Below are 22,500 nucleotides of genomic sequence, written 5' to 3' on the forward strand. Positions count from 1 at the left end.
CGGAACTGTAGGCTGTATATTAAAATGCAGAGTTATTAAGACACGCGGTACAATATGTTACAATCAGCAAAGTGCTCGCGGGGAGTTCTCAGTTAAACCCTGCTATGCGTTTCATCCGTCCATCCACCCATTATCACTATAAGAGAGTCGCCGTCCATTTCATCATGAAATACTGAAAATAGCTGAAAATAAATTGAAACACACCCCTCACTCCAGCTCACTTCTATACTCGAGGGGCATGGAAACACACCCCTCACTCCAGCTCACTTCTATACTCGAAGGGCATGGAAACACACCCCTCAGCCCAGCTCACTTCTATACTCGAGGGGCTTGGAAACACACCCCTCAGCCCAGCTCACTTCTATACTCCAGGGGCATGGAAACACACCCCTCAGCCCAGCTCACTTCTATACTCGAGGGGCATGGAAACACACCCCTCAGCCTAGCTCACTTCTATACTCGAGGGGCATGGAAACACACCCCTCACTCCAGATCACTTCTATACTCGAGGGGCATGGAAACACACCCCTCAGCCCAGCTCACTTCTATACTCGAGGGGCATGGAAACACACCCCTCAGCCCAGCTCACTTCTATACTCGAGGGGCATGGAAACACACCCCTCACCCCAGCTCACTTCTATACTCGAGGGGCATGGAAACACACCCCTCAGCCCAGCTCACTTCTATACTCGAGGGGCATGGAAACACACCCCTCAGCCCAGCTCACTTCTATACTCGAGGGGCATGGAAACACACCCCTCAGCCCAGCTCACTTCTATACTCGAGGGGCATGGAAACACACCCCTCACTCCAGATCACTTCTATACTCGAGGGGCATGGCAAAAAAATCACAGAAAACGATTTAAAGGTTTAAATTAATTTTAAGAAAAATATATCTTTAGTGAAATGTTTGTCTATTCAATTAATGTAGTGTTAAATATTATAGAATGTAACATTTTAAATGAGTTCTCTTCTCTATCGTTTTTGTGTAATTAACCCATATCTACCATTTTAGCAGAATTTTAAATTGCGTAATTTTTATATTAGCGCATATAAAGAGACGAGAGAGAGAGAAACGTAAAAATCACTCGTAATTTGTAAAATAATATAAAATCAATTTTTATATATACATACATTATAAAGTCTCTCTCTCTCTCTCTCTCTGTCTATATATATATATATATATATATATTAATATATATATATATATATATATATATATATAACACTTATTATAAGTAAAATCAACATAAGTAACATAAAACCTGATGTCTCGTGTCGATGTCCTTAACTCGGGGTCGGTCCCTTGAAAATGACCTCACTCAACAAAAAAAATTATATATAAATATATATAGACCGTAACTGAAGTCTTATAATACGATGGGTAACAAATAAATATTGTCAAAAAGACAATACTATTACATATGCTATGTAAACTTCTGCGCTCAAGTCAAACGGTTATACTATTACTTGGACTTAACTCACAACTTAGGTAAGGAACTAAACAAGTGCAGTGTGATCTGGTTTTACTTGTGATCCAGTTTAATAATAAGACAACCTGAGCTTGCTACCTGTACACTGTGGCTAGTCAAGCTGTTTGTAAAACCTGGAATGGGCGAAGCTGCTGTGCAACGGGAGTCTCATTGCCAGCCCTGTGATGGGAGGTTCTCCTCTGTGCATTGACTCAGAACTGATTAAAACCCAATGTTCTAACAATGCTGTAAACTTTGACAGACTTCTTGGTAAACCCTGGGGTCAATGTAAAGGATGTATTTGTTTTATTTGAAAGATCAGAGTGTGGTTGGGGGGGGGGGGTTGTGGCACATTTTCATGCCCCCCCCCCCAAAAAAAAAAAAATAAGGAGATCCCTCCACCAAGAACAAGCCTAAACATTTCTTAAAAAGATTTTCCTATAAACGAGTACTGTATTTGTCAAATGCATCTAATTTGATAAACTCTTAACCTGTTTTTTTTTTTCTGTAACCAAGTGTTTTTTTTCAATTGCTTTGTTTTGTATTGAAAGGCTGTCTATCTACATGAATGTGTGGCTGTTCAATTCATGGCATCAGCAATCTGTATAGAAACATTCTTGGGGAAAGTTGACCAAAATGCTCCTCAGTGGGGTCTGTGTGTTTAAAAAATAACGTGATTCAACTGAGGGGAAAAACAAACTGTAGAGAGAACCCTTTTTATTTTTAGTTTCTGCTGTGTGTTAGTCGCTCAGGCACGAGTTTTACTGTGGTCTGTATTTCTGTATCTGTAAAAAAACGTAATCCCACGTCAGTCTGGATGCCAGGGTGATGATCTGTGAGAAAGCTCTGCATTTCGAGGTTTAGTTTTTGTTGTAAATAAACACTGTGTTAGTGTGACTGTAATAAAGTAGAGCTGCTTGTGCTGGCGAGACTCCACTTCACTTACTCTGAACCAAGAAGCAACAAAAAAAACACCACAACCTTTCACCTCAAACTGCCAGCTGTCTTTCTCCTGCATGGAAGCCCATTGGCTGCTTACAGTCAATCACGCCTCCTCCTCCACCAATCAGAACACTCAATTTGAAATATATTCCAAGACCCCTTTTTTTTTGTGACGGTAAAAATTGTTAATTCATAAAACTTTGCGTTTTCGATGAAATCCAAGGTTGTTTTTTTGTGTGTGGTTTTAAAATGACTGTGTTTTATAGTGAAGGTACTGCTGCACGCACCGTGCTTTCCTAGTCATCTCGGTGTGTGTGTGAAGGGTCAAGTTCAGGGGCGAAGCTTCAGGTATGACGTGTCTCAGCTACAGAAGGGAAAGCTTTTAAAATCCATTCTCCTGCCTTTTCCTTTGCAAGTGCCCCCTGTATCCTTGTGCAGTTCAAGTCTAGTAAGATGGACTGGTCTCTGAGGGTACAGCACTGCACACAGTGGCTTTCATGAAGTCGTGTACTTACAGAAAGAGGTTGCTTTAGACCTTGCTAGTGTACTAGTGTATGCTAGTGTACTAGTGTAGCATCTCTTACTGATGCTTTGAAGGGTTTAGCCAGCTGTTCTGACTTCTGTTTCTTCAATAATGAGATCTGTCCTTTTATTCTTCTTTATTTTTTACCTGGTTCACTGGTTTATAATTTGCTCAGAATTCTTGTCTTGACTTTATTGTAATCTCCAGCTTGTAAAAGATGTGTATTATTCTTGTGGTAGTGCTGACTACAGTGACCAGCGGTCTGTAATGCAAATGAGAAAGACAACTACAAAAACGAAAAACCCCAAGAAAAAAAACACAAATTCTATAGCAGCATGTTGTTTTTTATTTTTTTTTTATTAGTTTTTGCAGTATTTATAAGGAGACAGCTGTCTTGTTACGCATGTTTGCAGTCCTGGGGGGGCTAAGGGTGGTTGCCATAGCTCCCAGAGCGCGGTCGGCCCTCACTGCCTCGCTTAGACAGTGTGCTGCTGCTCTGGGTCTCGGACGTGCCCCTGGTGTTCCCCACGACCGTGTGCCGGCGCCACGCTGCCTTCTTGCGGCGCGTCTCGGGGGAGTGGGGCTTGCGCAGGCCCAAGCCGAACATGTCATCAACGGAGGAGTGTGGTCGGGGGAGGGGCTTCCCTGCTGAGGCCAGGGATAAGAAGGCAGACACCCCCGCCTCCCCGCCTTGCCGTAGGCTCTCCAGGCTGCTGCACTCCACCCTGGGAATAGAGACCTTGCTGCTGCTGCTGCCGGTGCTGTCTGCAGAGAACACTGCGACTCTTACTGCTGCCTCCTCCTCCTCGCGCAGCTGCTTGCAGGACAGCATGTCGCACTGAATCGGCCTGCAGGAGCTGAAGGAGGGCTGGCTGTGCGGCCTGGGAGCCGTGCTGGAGGAGAGGGAGGAGGGGGAGTCTGAGCGGGGGCTCCCCGGCGGTGTGCAGTGTGAGTACAGGAAGCTGTGTGGGCGGAGCTGGCTGAACTGCTGCTGCTGCTCCTGGTCTCTCCTCTGCCGGTCCTGTTTAGGGGGCCTCTCCTGGGTCTGGGGGTGCGAGGCGAAGCCGCTCTCCGTGTCCGTCTCCGGCAGCCCCATCCCACTCTCGCTCAGCAGCTCGCTGCACTCGTCGTCCGCGTCCTCTCCCCCGTGCCCCCCCAGCATAGACAGCGTGGAGTACCCCGACACGATGGAGCGAGCATCAAGTGAGGGGCTGTCCTCCTTGCCCCCGGGACCATCTCTCTGCCTCTCTCCTCCCGTCTCTTGTCCCTTCTCCTCTCTCTCTCCTGCCCCCTCCCCCTCCAGGCCCTGGCCCTCGTGGTGGCTGGTTTTGATTGGCTCGTGCTCAGAGTCCTCGTCCGTGCTGCTGTCCCAGACTCTGGCGTCGCGATGCTTCTTGCGTTTGCGGGTCACGGCCGACAGGATGGACTGGTCCAGACTCTCCCTGGAGTACTGCTCCCGTCCCCATGAGCCCTGAGACACACACAGACAGAGAGACAAGGCATCAGTCGAATAAGGTATAACATACAGCTGGCCCTGTCTCATCATATAAAGAAGGTAATACGTTCAGATGACCTTGTCTCATTGTACGAGAGCGATTTCTCATTGTAGCTTCACTTTGCTGTCCTCTTGCCCACCCAGAATGCTCACTACCAGACTTTCCTTGTGAACACTTCAAGTGTGGTACTTCAGTCTTACACCATAGACATGTTCGCTTATTATAAATTATAACAGAAACTAACACGTCTGAAGTCTATCACTAGAGGAATGAACGATGGGGAGTTTCTTACCTTGGATTTAGAGTCACTGTTGGTTGAATCTGTAGGAGACAGCAGGAGAGCGCTGGTTAGAGGGGCACGCTGGCACATTAGTGACTGCGGTGTGGATGTGGGGTCGGGGGGGAACGTAGTCTGACAGCTGGCTGGTGTTCCTTAAGGGGTCACATCGAGACCAACAGCAGAACTGAAATCGCGGCCCTCTCTTTGATTTGAACCTGGGCCCGCATGTCCCAAAGCAGGAGCTCTCAGATTTGGGGTCACAGATTAGATTTAAGAATAATGCATTTTTCTCTTCATTGTTAAAAATCTACATGTGTTTCTAGAATATGTTTAAGGGTTATGTACAGTATAAGTGGTGTTCATGGCACAGGGGTGGTAATAAGACTCCTGCTGCGAGGCAGTTTCACCCAGTCCAGGTTTTACTACCAGCTTGATTAGCCACAGTGTGTGTCTTATTAAACTCATAGTAAAACCAGGAATGGATCAAACCACTGGGCAACGGGAGTCTTATTCCCATTCTCGGTTTGAGAATCGCTGTCATAGGCCAGCCAGGACACTGAGGCTCAATGGTACTCCCACTCCCACTCCCACTCCCACCCCCTGTTCCAGCACTGCCCCACAGTTAATTCTGAGCTGAGAAAGGGAAAGAAGTGCGATGACACAGGCACAGCAGCGAAAGGAAGCCGTGGGATGAGAACGGAATCATCAGGGAGTGTGAGGGAGAGGGGCTGGATTAACACTTGCATATCTCACACACGCACACACACACACAAACTGAGAGACAGACAGACACACGCACGCACACACTCCAGTACAGAGAAATCCTATCGTACCATGGCTGCTCCACTGTCTCAGCTAGGAAAAGGAGAGCAGACAGATTAAATACAGAATAGAGGGAGAAAGTAGAGAAACAACTATAAAAAAAGAATAAACAGCCACATCTAGAAAGAAGCAAATCTCACTTCTAAACAGGAAGTGTCATGTTCAAACAAAGCTTCTTGTCATTGCTGCCTTTCAAAGCATTCAGCCCTGAACAGGTTACAATAACTCGGCTTCATACAATTCCTTAAATTGGCTTCAGTTCCTGATTCACTGCCTCCACTCCTTTCCTGGTTCAGGTTTCTTTTTCACTCTGAAGTAACAGCAGCCCGTCCCTCCCGCCCTCTGCTTCACCTTGAGGAAAGCAGTGTTATTGTCCTCATGGCACCCACACCAAACTACCCACGCCTGGTTCAACACGCCCTTACCCGAGGCCTCCCCCAGACCCCCAGTCCTGCCGATGTTGGGCAGGAGGTGGTCAATGTTGGGTACCGGCTGCATGCCTGACTTATCCACTGGAGCCTGAGAGAGAGAGAAACACACAGAGTGAGTGAGTGTGTGTGTGTGTGTGTCTATCTGTGCACTGCGTCAACACAAACAGCCAGCTGTTCTTTAACACTCCCGATAGGAATAATCCAGCAGCTTTTCAGTTGTGTGTGATTATTGAATTCATTAACCTTGTCATCGTTGGCCATCTCCTCACTGAAGAACCAGGAGTGCTGAAAAACAAAAAGCGAAAGAACCAGTTCAGTCTCTGGAGTGAAGGGCTCTGACACGTCACCGCAAAAACAAACACGCAGGCTCGGGTATTTCACTTTGCCCGAAGCACCTCAGAAACGAGTGAAGTGAATCACAAGTTGTTCTCCACTCACGTGCTGAATCAGAGTCTCCACAATCTTGTAGCGGTCTGGCATGTGCTTCACCATGTCCGTTATGTTGTCCCCCGAGGTCCTGACCAGCGTGGGGCCGAAAACCAGGGCCAGGTTACGAGGCTCCATCTAGAGAGAGGGAGGGAGAGCAGAGAATGAGGAAAGTTTAGAAACGCTGGCACTAGGGCAGTGAGATGAAACATACTACTGGGCACACGTGTAATATGTGCAAGGGTACTGGAACACAGCCACACACGCACACGTGTGATAAATGAATGTTCCTGCTGTGCAAACTGCTGCTCGCTCACCTTGTTTTTCTCAGAGTGGTCGGCCACTGTTTTGAGGTGAGCTACCAGGAACTTGAGCGTGTGGAAGTAATAATCCGGCAGGCCTCGGATCTAAAAGACAGACAGACAGACAGAGGGAGGGAGGGAGAAAATGTTAACAGCTCACTGCTGTGATACAGACTTGCCCCCCCCCCTCCACCCCCCTCGATTAACGAGTCTGGTAAATCTGACCTGTCAGCTGTTACCAGATAAGCTAACTTGATACTGCATCTTAAAATAAAAACATGTGTCTGTCTGCCTACAATATCTACAGCTCTTCAGTCTGTCTTCTGTGGCAGTTCTGTATCAATTTAAAATCACTTACTGTGATGTAATAATTAGGCTTCTGCATGTGCAAACCATGACAGCTGTACAGTTACTGTTCATAATTACAGCAAATCAGTAAACCCAGATGGGGCACAGTGTTTGAAACCCAGCTACAGAGTGCCTTGCAGGGTGAAGGGTTAAACTTTATTAAAAAAAATGGAACAGAATCCCAGGCACCCTGCCCATCCTCTCTATCCCATTCCCAGTACAAACCAGTTTCTTCATGGTCTTCAGTCTCTCTCCCGCTTCCTCCATTCTGTTGGCGTCGATGAAATCGCTGTACTTGTCTGAAGAGAGAAAAAGAATCAGAGCTAAACTCGCCGGGTCCAAGCCAGTGTCCAGCCTTTCCTAACCATTCTTACTAAAGGAACAGCCTGTCGGACTTTAGCTGCTGCATTGCCACACCCCAAGGCATGTCAAAGCAACTGCTGAAATAAAGCTGGTTCCCAGTACTGGACTGGTGTGCGTTACTGGTGTGAGTGCAGCGCGGGTTCAACTCACCGTCAGTGAAGAGGGGCTCTGGAAGCTTCCTGAAGAAAGACTTGAGCAGACTGCTGATCACGTTCAGGTCCTGCCATTTCTATACAAGGAGAATATATTTATATAGTGGTCTCTGTAATGAAGCTCTCACAAGCCTAGAAGGATTTTTAATTGGAGCGGCATTTGTGTGCTGTGTTATACTATGTTGTACTGTACTGTACTCTGCTATGCTAGCCTATACTGTGTTGTGTTATGCTGTACTGTACCGTGCTGGTCTATGTTGTGCTATGCTGTACTGTACTGGTCTGTGCTGCGTTGTGCTATGCTGTGCACCTCACCTCGTCGGCAGGGTTGATGTCGATGCTGCCCTTGTTGAGCTGCTCCTGCAGGCTGGACACCACGGCGTTGTTCCCGGGGACACGGTAGATCCCAGTGCACTCCAGACCCATATCCTCCACCTGCCCACAGCACAGCTCCACAATCAGGGGGACGAACTGGGCAGGGAACAGAGATCAGAGCAATCACACACTGAGACCCAGACCCAGACCCACAGCACAGCTCCACAATCAGGGGGACGAACTGGGCACACGCACACCCCTCACCTTCTCATTAACCCCATGCTGACAGTCCTCCAGCCGCACCCCGAACGCTTTGGGCCCTGACTTCTTCACCTTCTTCATGAAGTTGATCCCCCAGGGAGACTTAGGTGGGCTGCTGTCCTCTGGGGGGAGGGAGAGGAGAGGCTGTGAGAGGCTGTGAGAAGCCGGTGAGAGGCTGTGAGAGGTTTATATGATTGGTCTGATATGATGGTGAGGGGGCCGGTGAGAGGCTGTAAGAGGCCGGTGAGAGGCTGTGAGAGGCTGTGAGAGGGCTATATGATTGGTCTGATATGATGGTGAGGGGCCAGTGAGAGACTGTGAGAGGCTGGTGAGGGGCTGGTGAGGGGCTGGTGAGGGGCTGTGAGAGGCTGTGAGAGGCTGTGAGAGGCTGGTGAGGGCCCAGTGAGAGGCTGTGAGAGGCTGTGAGAGGGCCAGTGAGAGGCCGGTGAGAGGCTGTGAGGGGATGGTGAGGGGCTGGTGAGAGGCTGTGAGAGGGCCGGTGAGAGGCTGTCAGAGGGTCGGTGAGAGGCCGATGAGAGGTTGTGAGGGGCTGGTGAGGGGCCGGTGAGAGGCTGGTGAGAGGCTGTTAGAGGCTGTGAGAGGGCCGGTGAGATGCTGTGAGAGGGCCGGTGAGAGGCCGGTGAGGGGCCGGTGAGAGGCTGTGAGAGAGCCGGTGAGAGGTTGTGAGGGGCTGGTGAGGGACCAGTGAGAGGCTGTGAGAGGCTGTGAGAGGCCGGTGAGAGGCGGTGAGAGGCCGTGAGAGGCTGTGAGAGGCGGTGAGAGGCTGTGAGAGGGCCGGTGAGAGGCTGTGAGAGGCTGGTGAGAGGCTGTGAGAGGCTGTGAGAGGCCGGTGAGAGGTTGTGAGGGGCTGGTGAGGGGCCGGTGAGAGGCTGTGAGAGGCCGGTGAGAGGTTGTGAGGGGCTGGTGAGGGACCGGTGAGAGGCTGTGAGAGGCTGTGAGAGGCTGTGAGAGGCTGTGAGAGGCTGTGAGAGGCTGTGAGAGGCTGTGAGAGGCTGTGAGAGGCTGTGAGAGGCTGTGAGAGGCTGTGAGAGGCTGTGAGAGGCTGTGAGAGGCTGTGAGAGGCTGTGAGAGGCTGTGAGAGGCTGTGAGAGGCTGTGAGAGGCTGTGAGAGGCTGTGAGAGGCCGGTGAGAGGCTGTGAGAGGCGGTGAGAGGCTGTGAGAGGCTGTGAGAGGGCCGGTGAGAGGCCGGTGAGAGGCCGGTGAGAGGGCCGGTGAGAGGCTGTGAGAGGCTGTGAGAGGCCGGTGAGAGGCCTGTGAGAGGCTGTGAGAGGCCGTGAGAGGCTGTGAGAGGCTGTGAGAGGCTGTGAGAGGCTGTGAGAGGCGGTGAGAGGGCCGGTGAGAGGCTGTGAGGGGCTGGTGAGGGGCCGGTGAGAGGCTGTGAGAGGGCCGGTGAGAGGCTGTGAGAGGGGCCGGTGAGGGGCCGGTGAGAGGCTGTGAGGGGCTGGTGAGGGGCCGGTGAGAGGCTGTGAGAGGCTGTGAGAGGCTGTGAGAGGCCTGTGAGAGGCTGTGAGAGGTGAGAGGGTGAGAGGCTGTGAGAGGGCCGGTGAGAGGCCGGTGAGAGGCTGTGAGGGGCTGGTGAGGGGCCGGTGAGAGGCTGTGAGGGGCTGGTGAGGGGCCGGTGAGAGGCTGTGAGAGGCTGGTGAGAGGCCGGTGAGAGGCTGTGAGAGGCTGTGAGGCCGGTGAGAGGCCGTGTGTGAGAGGGCCGGTGAGGGCCGGTGAGAGGCTGCGGGGCCGGTGAGAGGCTGCGAGGGGCCGGTGAGGGGCCGGTGAGAGGCCCTGAGAGGGTTATATGATTGGTCTCATATGATGGCGCTGGCACAGACGGGCACGACAGTGTTACATTAGAGACATGAGCCTCCATCGAATTGGATGAATATCGGACTCTCCTTCAGGGATGGAAATAAGACTGCTGTTGCATAACAGTTTGATCCATTCCTAGTTTTACTGGGACTTTAATCAGGACACACCTGAGCTTGTTACCTGTATACACTGGGGCTAATCAAGCTTGCAGTAAAACCTGGAAGGGGTGAAACTGCTGTGCAACAGGAGTCTTACTGCCACCCCTGTCCTGGTGAGAACATGTCATATTTCTGTATTATTATTATTATTATTAAGTATTAATGCTGCTCACCCTTGTTGCCGGAGTCCTGTTTGGGGGAGCGGGGCGCCCCCGTGGCTGTTAGGAAGGGGGGCTTCATTCGGGTCCCTTTAGGTGAGGAGTCGGGCTTACTGCCTGTGGGGCTGGGACAGAGGAGAGAGGGTCACCCCAGCACTCAACAGCACAGAGGAGGGAGGGTCACCCCAGCATTGCCCATATTAAATTCTATAGGACACTTCATTGGCCAGTAATGGAGGGTCCTGTTCATCAAGTTGTAAAGAAGGTGTTTTAAAGCACGGTTGATTTTTCAGGTATTTTACAGAGTGGGTTTATCGTCTTTTCTGAAGCACTGTTGAACCTGAGAGAGTGGTTATAAATACTTCTTATTTATTGATTTTGTTAAATTTAGCCACAGTAACTTGTCCTGAGATCGAGGGGAGTGTGGTTAGCAGCGCTGTACCTCTGCTTCCTGTAGTCGTTCAGCTTCTTGTGAATGATTGCCTGGCCACAGAAAACAGAATCCTGCTGGGAAACAAACACTCACATTAATGTGAGGGACCATCGATTGGTTTATATTTACAGACATACACTGTGTGTGTGTGTGTGTGTGTAGACACACACACACACACACACACACTAGGGCTGTCAAGTGATTAATCTTGAGATTTAAAAAATAAATCTTGGTTTAATTACATATTTAATTATTAGACATTTACGGCCTCCCCTCACCTCCGCGCCGGTCCTGCTGTTCTCGCGGATGCCCTTGATCCAGCCCAGCATGTCGTCGCGGTCCTCGGCCTGCAGCAGGTACTCGCAGAAGTCCTGCGTGGTGAGCCTTAGGGCGTGCTTCCGCTTCGTCTCGCTGTACGCCACGTCCACCAGGCAGCCGCAGATGCTGATTGGCTGCTCATCCTCGGAGTGGGCGGGGTTGAAGAGCACGGCTTCCCGTTTATCCTTGTAGAGGAAGAGTGCGTGCGAGCGCAGCACGAAGAACACTCGCTTCCAGGAACGCATCCCGCTGCCCACCTTCTGAAACGGAGACAGGGAGGGACAGGGTCAGCAATACACAGAGACACACACACTGCACCCAGCTGCTGCCTTCTGAAACAGAGACAGGGAGGGACAGGGTCAGCAATACACAGAGACACACACACTGCACCCAGCTGCTGCCTTCTGAAACAGAGACAGGGAGGGACAGGGTCAGCAATACACAGAGACACACACACTGCACCCAGCTGCTGCCTTCTGAAACAGAGACAGGGAGGGACAGTGTCAGCAATACACAGAGACACACACACTGCACCCAGCTGCTGCCTTCTGAAACAGAGACAGGGAGGGACAGGGTCAGCAATACACAGAGACACACACACTGCGCCCAGCTGCTGCCTTCTGAAACAGAGACAGGGAGGGACAGGGTCAGCAATACACAGAGACACACACACTGCACCCAGCTGCTGCCTTCTGAAACAGAGACAGGGAGGGACAGTCAGCAATACACAGAGACACACACACTGCACCCAGCTGCTGCCTTCTGAAACAGAGACAGGGAGGGACAGTGTCAGCAATACACAGAGACACACACACTGCGCCCAGCTGCTGCCTTCTGAAACAGAGACAGGGAGGGACAGGGTCAGCAATACACAGAGACACACACACTGCACCCAGCTGCTGCCTTCTGAAACAGAGACAGGGAGGGACAGGGTCAGCAATACACAGAGGAGACACACACTGCAATACACACACTGAAATGCATACACACTGCGATACACCCACACAGACAGAACACATGGACGCACACTCCTAATGATGCAATGCTATAATCGTGTATCTCTCAGTAGATGGGAGGTGTTGGTTGAGCACCTTTCCCTTCTCGGTGAGGATCTGCTTGTAGTGCAGCCAGCCCTCCCTGCGCACATCGCTGAAGGCCAGGTTGCTGAGCTCCGAGGTGGAGTGGCACGTGGTACATGCTTCCTGCGCAGCGGCCAGGCTGTCCAGAGACTGAAACACAGCAGGGAGAGGGCACGGGGTCAATACCAGGGTCAAATAGAGATATATATAGAGATAGCTAGATGGATGGATAGATAAATAGATAGACAGATATAGACAAACACACAACAGAATGGCAGTTTGACTATATGAATAATTTAAGAATAAAATGTGATCGTGCAAAATATTAAATAGCAGCTGCATCAAACTCACCCCGTGTGTGAAAAAGTTCTTCACTCTCTGTGGCAGCCTCCTAGTGAGAGAGAGAAACAGATTCAGAATTCAAGAGAACCATTATACAGATGGGACGGAGGGAGGGAAGGAGGGAGGGTCACTCACGAGAAGATTCGGCCTTCGTCCCTGAAGGTGTCGAGACCCTCGTCACATGACTTGGAGCGCTCCATGGTGGTCATGAGCAGGTGGGAGGAGCGGCGGCTGGCCTTGATACTGCCTGCGGAGAGAAAGGGATTTAAAAATATAAACAGAAGGGGAGAGATGGAGACGTGGAGGGGAGGGAGGGGCAGAGGGATGGGGATGAGCAGAGAGACTGAGAGGAAGGGGCAGGGATGGAGAGATAGAGGGGGAGAGGGAGGAGCAGAGGGATGGGGATGAGCAGAGACTGAGAGGAAGGGGCAGGGATGGAAAGGCAGAGGGGGAGGTGCAGAGGGCGGGGGAGGAGCAGAGGGATGGGGATGAGCAGAGACAGAGGAAGGGGCAGGGATGGAAAGGTAGAGGGGGAGGTGCAGAGGGATGGGGATGAGCAGAGACTGAGAGGAAGGGGCAGGGATGGAAAGGTAGAGGGGGAGGTGCAGAGGGCGGGGGAGGAGCAGAGGGATGGGGATGAGCAGAGACTGAGAGGAAGGGGCAGGGATGGAAAGGTAGAGGGGGAGGTGCAGAGGGATGGGGATGAGCAGAGACTGAGAGGAAGAGGCAGGGATGGAAAGGTAGAGGGGGAGGTGCAGAGGGATGGGGATGAGCAGAGACTGAGAGGAAGGGGCAGGGATGGAAAGGTAGAGGGGGAGGTGCAGAGGGTGGGGGAGGAGCAGAGGGATGGGGATGAGCAGAGACTGAGAGGAAGGGGCAGGGATGGAAAGGTAGAGGGGGAGGTGCAGAGGGATGGGGATGAGCAGAGACTGAGAGGAAGAGGCAGGGATGGAAAGGTAGAGGGGGAGTTGCAGAGGGAGGGGGAGGAGCAGACTCACTGCAGTCGTGTGAGAAGAGCCTCGTAAGCGGGAAGGTGAAGGTGGGGGAGGCGGAGCTTGTGGTGATCAAGGGGGCAGAGCTCGTGGAGATCAAGGGGGCGGAGCTCGTGGTGTTTGATACCACAGAGGAGGCCGGCACATGTCTGGCTCGCAGGTCAGCTCTTGGACTCGTCTTCTCATCTGAGACAAAAACACAGAGACACCCTCATTAGAACCACAGAACACACCCACCCTCGTTAGAACCACAGAACACACACACCCTCCTTAGAACCACAGAACACACACACACACATACACACACACCCACCCTCGTTAGAACCACAGAACACACACACCCTCGTTAGAACCATAGCACACACACACACACAAAACTAGGAATGGATCAAACAGCTATGCAATGGGAGTCTTATTTCCATCTGTAAATAGTCTCCTGTTCTGTAGCACATTTTGAACCAGTCCCAGTTTTCCAGCGAGCCTTTGTTTTCAGTAAAGGTGTGTGGTGCATCTAAATCATCCACAGTAAAAAGCTAGACTGATCCAAACTGCCAGATGATCTTTTACATTAAGAGTTAACCCTCCTGTCTCAAAGGAAAACAAGCTGCTGGAGCCCTCGATGAAAACTGATAAAAAAACAACAACATCTAAATCCAATAAGAGATCCACCACAACTTGCAGAATAAATAAATAAATACCCCTGACTGCTCTGCCGATAGCAATCCCTCCTGTTACCATGAGTCCCAGGTCTTGCAATGAAAGTGAAATTGTGAGCACTCAGTTTCACTTCTGGGTCTCTGGCTGTGTCTCATCAATATCAGGGTCTAGTGCTGTATATTATAAAGACATTTCAGAGGGCTGGATCTCATCAATATCAGGGTCTAGTGCTGTATATTATAAAGACATTTCAGAGGGCTGGATCTCATCAATATCAGGGTCTAGTGCTGTATATTATAAAGACATTTCAGAGGGCTGGATCTCATCAATATCAGGGTCTAGTGCTGTATATTATAAAGACATTTCAGAGGGCTGGATCTCATCAATATCAGGGTCTAGTGCTGTATATTATAAAGACATTTCAGAGGGCTGGATCTCATCAATATCAGGGTCTAGTGCTGTATATTATAAAGACATTTCAGAGGGCTGGATCTCATCAATATCAGGGTCTAGTGCTATACAGCCCCTCAGAGTGAAAGCCGGGGTTATTTCAGAGAGGGGCTCCTCGGAGTGAAAGCCGGGGTTATTTCAGAGAGGGGCTCCTCGGAGTGAAAGCCGGGGTTATTTCAGAGAGGGGCTCCTCGGAGTGAAAGCCGGGGTTATTTCAGAGAGGGGCTCCTCGGAGTGAAAGCCGGGGTTATTTCAGAGAGGGGCTCCTCGGAGTGAAAGCCGGGGTTATTTCAGAGAGGGGCTCCTCGGAGTGAAAGCCGGGGTTATTTCAGAGAGGGGCTCCTCGGAGTGAAAGCCGGGGTTATTTCAGAGAGGGGCTCCTCGGAGTGAAAGCCGGGGTTATTTCAGAGAGGGGCTCCTCGGAGTGAAAGCCGGGGTTATTTCAGAGAGGGGCTCCTCGGAGTGAAAGCCGGGGTTATTTCAGAGAGGGGCTCCTCGGAGTGAAAGCCGGGGTTATTTCAGAGAGGGGCTCCTCGGAGTGAAAGCCGGGGTTATTTCAGAGAGGGGCTCCTCGGAGTGAAAGCCGGGGTTATTTCAGAGAGGGGCTCCTCGGAGTGAAAGCCGGGGTTATTTCAGAGAGGGGCTCCTCGGAGTGAAAGCCGGGGTTATTTCAGAGAGGGGCTCCTCGGAGTGAAAGCCGGGGTTATTTCAGAGAGGGGCTCCTCGGAGTGAAAGCCGGGGTTATTTCAGGGAGGGGCTCCTCGGAGTGAAAGCCGGGGTTATTTCAGAGAGGGGCTCCTCGGAGTGAAAGCCGGGGTTATTTCAGGGAGGGGCTCCTCGGAGTGAAAGCCGGGGTTATTTCAGAGAGGGGCTCCTCGGAGTGAAAGCCGGGGTTATTTCAGAGAGGGGCTCCTCGGAGTGAAAGCCGGGGTTATTTCAGAGAGGGGCTCCTCGGAGTGAAAGCCGGGGTTATTTCAGAGAGGGGCTCCTCGGAGTGAAAGCCGGGGTTATTTCAGAGAGGGGCTCCTCGGAGTGAAAGCCGGGGTTATTTCAGAGAGGGGCTCCTCGGAGTGAAAGCCGGGGTTATTTCAGAGAGGGGCTCCTCGGAGTGAAAGCCGGGGTTATTTCAGGGAGGGGCTCCTCGGAGTGAAAGCCGGGGTTATTTCAGGGAGGGGCTCCTCGGAGTGAAAGCCGGGGTTATTTCAGGGAGGGGCTCCTCGGAGTGAAAGCCGGGGTTATTTCAGGGAGGGGCTCCTCGGAGTGAAAGCCGGGGTTATTTCAGAGAGGGGCTCCTCGGAGTGAAAGCCGGGGTTATTTCAGAGAGGGGCTCCTCGGAGTGAAAGCCGGGGTTATTTCAGAGAGGGGCTCCTCGGAGTGAAAGCCGGGGTTATTTCAGAGAGGGGCTCCTCGGAGTGAAAGCCGGGGTTATTTCAGAGAGGGGCTCCTCGGAGTGAAAGCCGGGGTTATTTCAGAGAGGGGCTCCTCGGAGTGAAAGCCGGGGTTATTTCAGAGAGCGGCTCCTCGGAGTGAAAGCCGGGGTTATTTCAGAGAGGGGCTCCTCGGAGTGAAAGCCGGGGTTATTTCACAGCAAATGTAAAGAGCAAGTCGTTTTAAATTGTTTTTTTTCATCTTGGCTGCAATCTTTGAGTGGTTCTGGGTTCTGTTGCTTCTCCTCTAGGGATGGGAATAATTTTAGCAGTTTCACCGGTCTGAGCGAGGCGTTTCCCAGGTCTGAGTAACATGCAAAGGCAAGCTGCAACAGGACGAGCTAGCCACTCCTCTGCCCCCCAACCCTGCCCGGCACACACTGGAAACACAGGCATTGCTTCTAATACTAGAAAAGCAACATTGTATTGCTCTCTCCAGACAACCTCCTGCACACACAGGCAGGCAGGCAGGGAGATGCACACACACACAGGCAGACAGGCATTTCAGAGAGGGGCTCCACACACACACAGGCAGGGAGGCAGGGAGACGCACACACACAGGCAGGGATTTCAGGGAGGGGCACTCGGAGTGAAAGCCGGGGTTATTTCAGGGAGGGGCACACGGAGTGACAGCCGGGGTTATTTCAGGGAGGGGCTCCTCGGACACAGGCAGGGTTATTTCAGGGAGGGGCTCCACGGAGTGAAAGCCGGGGTTAGGCAGAGAGGGGCTCCTCGGAGTGACAGCCGGGGTTAGGCAGGGAGGGGCTCCTCGGAGTGAAAGGCGGGGTTAGGCAGGGAGACGCTCCACAGTGACAGGCGGGGTTAGGCAGGGAGGGGCTCCTCACACACAGCCGGGGTTAGGCAGAGAGGCTCCACGGAGTGAAAGCCGGGGTTATTTCAGGGAGGGGCTCCTCAGTGAAAGCCGGGGTTAGGCAGGGAGGGGCTCCTCACACACAGGCAGGGAGGCAGGGAGATGCACACACACACAGCCGGGGTTAGGCAGGGAGGGCTCCTCGGAGGCAAAGCCGGGGCACACACACACAGGCAGGGAGGCGGGGGGAGACACACACACACAGGCAGGGAGGCAGGGAGACGCACACACACACAGGCAGGGAGGCAGGGAGACGCACACACACAGGCAGGGAGGCAGGGAGACGCACACACACACAGGCAGGGAGACAGGGAGACGCACACACACAGGCAGGGAGGCAGGGAGACGCACACACACACAGGCAGGGAGGCAGGGAGACGCACACACACACAGGCAGGGAGGCAGGGAGACGCACACACACACAGGCAGGGAGGCAGGGAGACGCACACACACAGGCAGGGAGGCAGGGAGACACACACACACAGGCAGGGAGGCAGGGAGACGCACACACACAGGCAGGGAGGCAGGGAGTCGCACACACACACAGGCAGGGAGGCAGGGAGACGCACACACACACAGGCAGGCAGGCAGGGATTGAGACACACACACACAGGCAGGGAGGCAGGGAGATGCACACACACACAGGCAGGCAGGCAGCACGCACACACACACAGGCAGGCAGGCAGGCAGGCACACACAGACACGCAGGCAGGCAGGCACATCCACACACACGCATGTGCATAGACACAGAGAAAGAGCACGACATTGGATTCAGGCTGGGAATAAGATTCCCGTTGCATAGCAGTTTCATCCATTCCTGCTTATATTAAGAGTTTAATAAGACTCACCTGAGCTTGTTAACTGTACACACTGTGGCTAATCCAGCTCATAGCAAAACCTGGAATGGGTGAAAATGCTATGCAACAGGTGTGTATTATTAAACACCTAGTAAAACCAGGAATGGATCAAATTGCTATGCAACATAAGTCTTATTTCTATCCTCTTATTTCTATCCCTGCAGTAGCTGCACACTGTTAGTGACATTAATAATAATAATAATAATAATAATAATAATAATAATAATAATAATAATAATAATGAAAACAAGCTGGCTGAATTTCAAGGTTTTCCTCCTTGTGTGTTAAATGTAAAACAATTTAAAAGAAGCGCTGTGGACTGACCTATGAAGGGGATGGATGCCAGCGAGTCATCGTCTCTGTTGGCGCTGCGGAGCCCTGTGTCCCCCTCGGTAGCCCTTGCCTGCATGGGGGGGTCTGAGGGCAGAACGTAGTGAGAGGTGCGCCAGCCCATGGGGGCCACCTGCTTCAAAACCACCTGCCGCTGAATCTGAGACACGCCCCGTCTTCCTCGCTCGTGATTGGCCGGTATCCGCACCCCGTCCTGTGCCAGGAGAAGGGGAAAGGGGCTGGCTTTGGGGATGGTCCCCGTGCAGGAGGGGTCCCTAAAGCAGTGCGTGCTGAGGGGCAGGTCAGTTTTGTGGTACCCCACCAAGGTGTCCTTGAAGCGCTGCTGAGGGGGCAGCCTGCGTGTCCCCCTCCCCCTCTCCCTGCTGCGCAGCTGGGGCTGGGGGGCTCTCTCCCTGTTAGTGGGGGCGCTCGTTCCTATGCCGAACCTGCCGTGCTGGCCCTGCTGCTGCAGCCAGGCTGGGCGCTGGAGCAGAGGGGACAGCACTGCTCTGTCCAGGGTCTCCAGCGAGCGGCATAGGAGCTCCCGCCTGCCGGCCAGCTGATTCTTCAGGCGCTCCCTGCCTGCGCCGCTCCAGCAGAAGGCCCCCGTCACACCTGGGGACCCGGAGAGGTGGCCCCAGTGCTGTTGGTGCAGGAGGAAGTCCTGAGAGGTGGTGCGGGGCCCCCGGAAGTGGCTGAGGGGAGGGAGGTCCCCGAGTCTGTCCTGAGAGAAGCTGCGTTGTCGGGGAGGCATGGCTCTGTGGGGCCCCTGCTGGCTGCTGAGCCAGGCTGACAGAGCTTGCTGACAGAGCTGGGCCTGCCTGCGAGCGGGCCGAGGCTGCAGGGAGGGGAGGCGTGCCTCGCTGCCCTGGCTGTGGTTCTGGTTCTGGTGCTGGGGGGGCGGAGGGCTGGTCGTGTAGGAGGAGAAGACGGACCTGCCCCCCCTGCCCCGGCAGGTCATCCCGTACTGGATCTCCTTGGTTCTGTGGGCCGGGCTGGAGTGACCCAACTCCCACGGCTCCCCTCCACAGCGGTTATCCAGGGGGGGCGAGGGCCAGTTGCCCAGGTGCTGCTGGTTCTGGGGTTGAATCCCTGGGTAGGTTTTGTGTGGATAGCAGAGCGGAGGCGGCTCGGACAGGTTCCGGACTCCTCCCTGGACCGAGTCTTTCCCTCTCAGGTGAACATCCTGTGAGTACGCCTAGAGAGAGGAGAGAGGGGGTGAGGAGGGAGAATGGGACTGAGATCAAGACAAACTTGTAGAGCAACAATTCGGATTCAGTTTGTCCTGAAGGGGAAGAGCTGGAAGAGAAGGACAGTCTACATTCACTCTCTCACACTCTCAGTGCTAAATCTAAATCTCACAACTTCTTCAAGAACAGACCCCCGCTCTCTGGTTATTATTATATAAAAACACCACTGACATTCCCAATCCTTTCAACATCTTTTCAAAACGTCTGCTTCCCTGTAATCCGAAACATTGAAAAGGATGAGGGAAAAAAACAACACAAAAGAAAGCAAGCCAGATTTCACAGCAGCTCCAGTTCAACAGCAAGCCCAGAAAGACAGGCCCGAGACAGGGAGACAGGATCCCGCGGATCCCTCTCAGAAACTCACTTCAAACTGCAGTGCGGCTCAGTCCACTGACCTGATCTACCCCTGCTTGTGCAGTGAGACCCCAGCGCCAGACACGCCTTCCTCTCTCTGTCTCCAGCGCTCTCTCACGCTCGCTCGCTGGTATGTGGCGGTTTTATTTGGAGTGATGTCAGCCCATCAGCACGCACCCCAGCAGCATCAAAGCAGACAGACACAGAGCTGCCTCTTATCAGCATGGAAGGAGTGAGAGGGAGGGGCAGAGAACCACAAGAATGCTGCCTTACAGAGAGAGAGAGAGAGGAGGCCATGGGGAGTGGCGGAGTGTGAATGTGTGTGTGTGTGTGTGTGCGTGTGTGTGTGTGTGTGTGTGAGTGCGTGTGTGTGTGTGTATATATATATAGATATATATATGTATATATATAGATATAGATATATAAATACATACACACACACACACGTTACAGTGTCAGAGGTGGGAGAACGGAGAGGAGGGGGAGAGAGATCTTGAGAGTCATGCTCACACTTACCAGCTGTAAAACATCTTCATCTTTGGGCATGATGGAGAGCTTCAGGACACTGTCACTGCAGAGGCAAAAGAGGCAGAGTTACAGTACTGGGTGTGCAGAGACACTCGCCTGTTTGTACCGTACTGTACTGTACTGTAATGGAGAATAATGTGCTCTATTGTAGCCTAGTGTGTTGTGCTGTAATAGGAAGGAATGTGTCGCTCTGGGTGAACCGAGTTCACCTCCGCAAGTCACAACAGGAAATACCCGAGACACACTGAGAGAGATTAAACACACCCTCCACTGAGAGAGAGAGAATCATACACACCGAGAGAGAATAGCAACCCTCCACTGAGAGAGAATCACACACACTGAGAATAGCAACCACACACACAAGAGAGAGAAATCACACACACTCACACACAGAGAGAGAATAGCAACCCTCCACTGAGAGAGAATCACACACACTGAGAGAGCAAGCACACACACCAAGAGAGAGAATCACACACACTGAGAGAGAATAGCAACCCTCCACTGAGAATCACACACACTGAGAGAGCAAGCACACACACAAGAGAGAGAATCACACACACTGAGAGAATAGCAACCCTCCACTGAGAATCACACACACAGAGAGAATACCGACCCTCCACTGAGAGAGAGAATCACACACACTGAGAGAGAATCACACACACTGAGAGAGCAAGCACACACACCAAGAGAGAGAATCACACACACTAAGAGAGAGAATCACACACACTGAGAGAGAATAGCAACCCTCCACTGAGAGAGAATCACACACACAGAGAGAATACCGACCCTCCACTGAGAGAGAGAAACACACACACTGAGAGAGAATAGCAACCCTCCACTGAGAGAGAATCACACACACTGAGAGAGAATCACACACACTGAGAGAGAATAGCAACCCTCCACTGAGAGAGAATCACACACACTGAGAGAGAATAGCAACCCTCCACTGAGGAAGAGAATCACACACACTGAGAGAGAATAGCAACCCTCCACTGAGAGAGAATCACACACACAGAGAGAATAGCAACCCTCCACTGAGAGAGAATCACACACACTGAGAGAGAATAGCAACCCTCCACTGAGAGAGAGAATCTAACCACTAGAGCCACACTGCCTCCCTCCCTCCCCCTCCTCTCTCGTACCCTCGCACAGTCCTGCCATGTGGGCGGGGCCTGCCTCTCGCACGTTTTTCACAAAGATTGTGTCCATTGGCTTGAGCTGACCCTTCTGGTATCCTGTGCACCCAGTGGGGGTGGGGGGGGAGAGAGAGAGACGCTGTCACTGACTGGAAGTGAAGCCTGGGCTGTTCTGTAGCTTTTGAGCTCTCCAGCTGGGAGGGGGGACACAACTGTCTGTATAAGAGCTTCATTAAATAAATAAATAAATAGATTAATTGATTAATTAATAATAAGAATAAGAATAATCTGAAAGTAAAATGCAAAAGGTTAGTAGTAGCTACTGTTGAAAACAAAAAAATAACAGTAAAATAACTGAGTCAGAAACTATTCCATCTTCATGCCACTGTATTAAGGGCTGGCTGTCTTGTCCTTGGAGCCCACTAGGGGTTGCTGTTTCACCACTTTAAAGAAATGGCCCGTCAGTGATTTACCCTGAAAGTCCCAGCTCAGTGCTGCTCTGGGCTTAGTAAACCACACGAACAAGAATAAAACACTCACCCTTTCCGTTCGCGTTCTCTTCATCCTGAAACACAAAAAGCAGATCTTGTTTGCAGCCTAGAAACAGCATGTATATTTCACAGAATTTTTTATTTTTATTTTTAGACTGGTGTTAAATCAGTCCCTGCAGCTGCACCTTCCCACCTCTACCAGCAGGTGTCACTGCAGACAAAGTGTGCAGGAGAGCAAAGAGCAAGGAGGTCCTGAGAAAAAACCAAAGCAATCGAAATCCCGTCCCTGACTTGTGAATTGTCAAGTCCTAACGTGTGTAATATATTTATATTTATATTTATATTTATATTTATATTTATATTTATATTTATAATTTTACTTTCGGGTGCCCGATTATATTATTCCACCTGATTTTCTCCTCTTACTTACTGTAAATAATACTGTATTTCAATATGAAGCTTGTATTGTAACCCTATGCTGCCCTGTAACACCTGTGTGAGTCGCCTTGAATAGGGTCTGCCAAATAAATAAATAATCATCATCATCATCATGCAGAATCATTATTATTATTATTATTATTATTATTATTTATTATTATTATTATTATTATTATGGATCAGTATTCTAATGGATATCTCATGGCAGTTTATTCTACCGCGGGGTTGCTGTGCACAATTATTATGCCGTCTGTGAATCCCTGGGAGTTCTTGTGCA

At 51.5% G+C, this 22,500-nt stretch overlaps 1 protein-coding gene and 1 long non-coding RNA gene across 3 annotated transcripts in view; both read right to left on the reverse strand.

Annotated features, from left to right (window-relative positions):
* Nucleotides 1-3,260: 3,260 nt before the first annotated feature.
* Nucleotides 3,261-20,242, reverse strand: LOC121301725 (rho GTPase-activating protein 23-like). Of its 2 annotated transcripts, none has more exons than XM_041231315.1 (19): nt 20,147-20,242; nt 18,021-19,224; nt 13,441-13,620; nt 12,578-12,689; nt 12,452-12,491; nt 12,113-12,250; nt 10,982-11,281; nt 10,713-10,774; nt 10,286-10,395; nt 8,137-8,255; nt 7,873-8,028; nt 7,556-7,634; nt 7,268-7,341; nt 6,710-6,799; nt 6,405-6,530; nt 6,210-6,251; nt 5,961-6,054; nt 4,726-4,754; nt 3,261-4,408 (listed from the first exon to the last, which is right to left on the reverse strand). In XM_041231315.1, the coding sequence occupies exons 1-19, from the start codon at nt 20,174-20,176 to the stop codon at nt 3,362-3,364; spliced, it is 4,032 nt and encodes a 1,343-aa protein (XP_041087249.1). In that variant the 5' UTR covers nt 20,177-20,242; the 3' UTR covers nt 3,261-3,361. The 2 variants fall into 2 exon arrangements, with proteins under 2 accessions (XP_041087249.1, XP_041087248.1); XM_041231314.1 differs by having other exon boundaries at nt 10,713-10,777.
* A 1,030-nt stretch (nt 20,243-21,272) lies between these two features.
* Nucleotides 21,273-22,500, reverse strand: part of LOC121301726 — a 1,415-nt gene continuing 187 nt past the window's right edge. The window contains exons 2-3 of the long non-coding RNA XR_005947647.1: nt 21,835-21,859; nt 21,273-21,393 (exon numbers count right to left, since the gene is read on the reverse strand). This is a non-coding gene — a long non-coding RNA (uncharacterized LOC121301726). The remainder of the gene's footprint in view (nt 21,394-21,834; nt 21,860-22,500) is intronic.

This window comes from Polyodon spathula, chromosome 28, assembly GCF_017654505.1.
Source record: "Polyodon spathula isolate WHYD16114869_AA chromosome 28, ASM1765450v1, whole genome shotgun sequence".
Lineage (NCBI taxonomy): Eukaryota > Metazoa > Chordata > Actinopteri > Acipenseriformes > Polyodontidae > Polyodon > Polyodon spathula.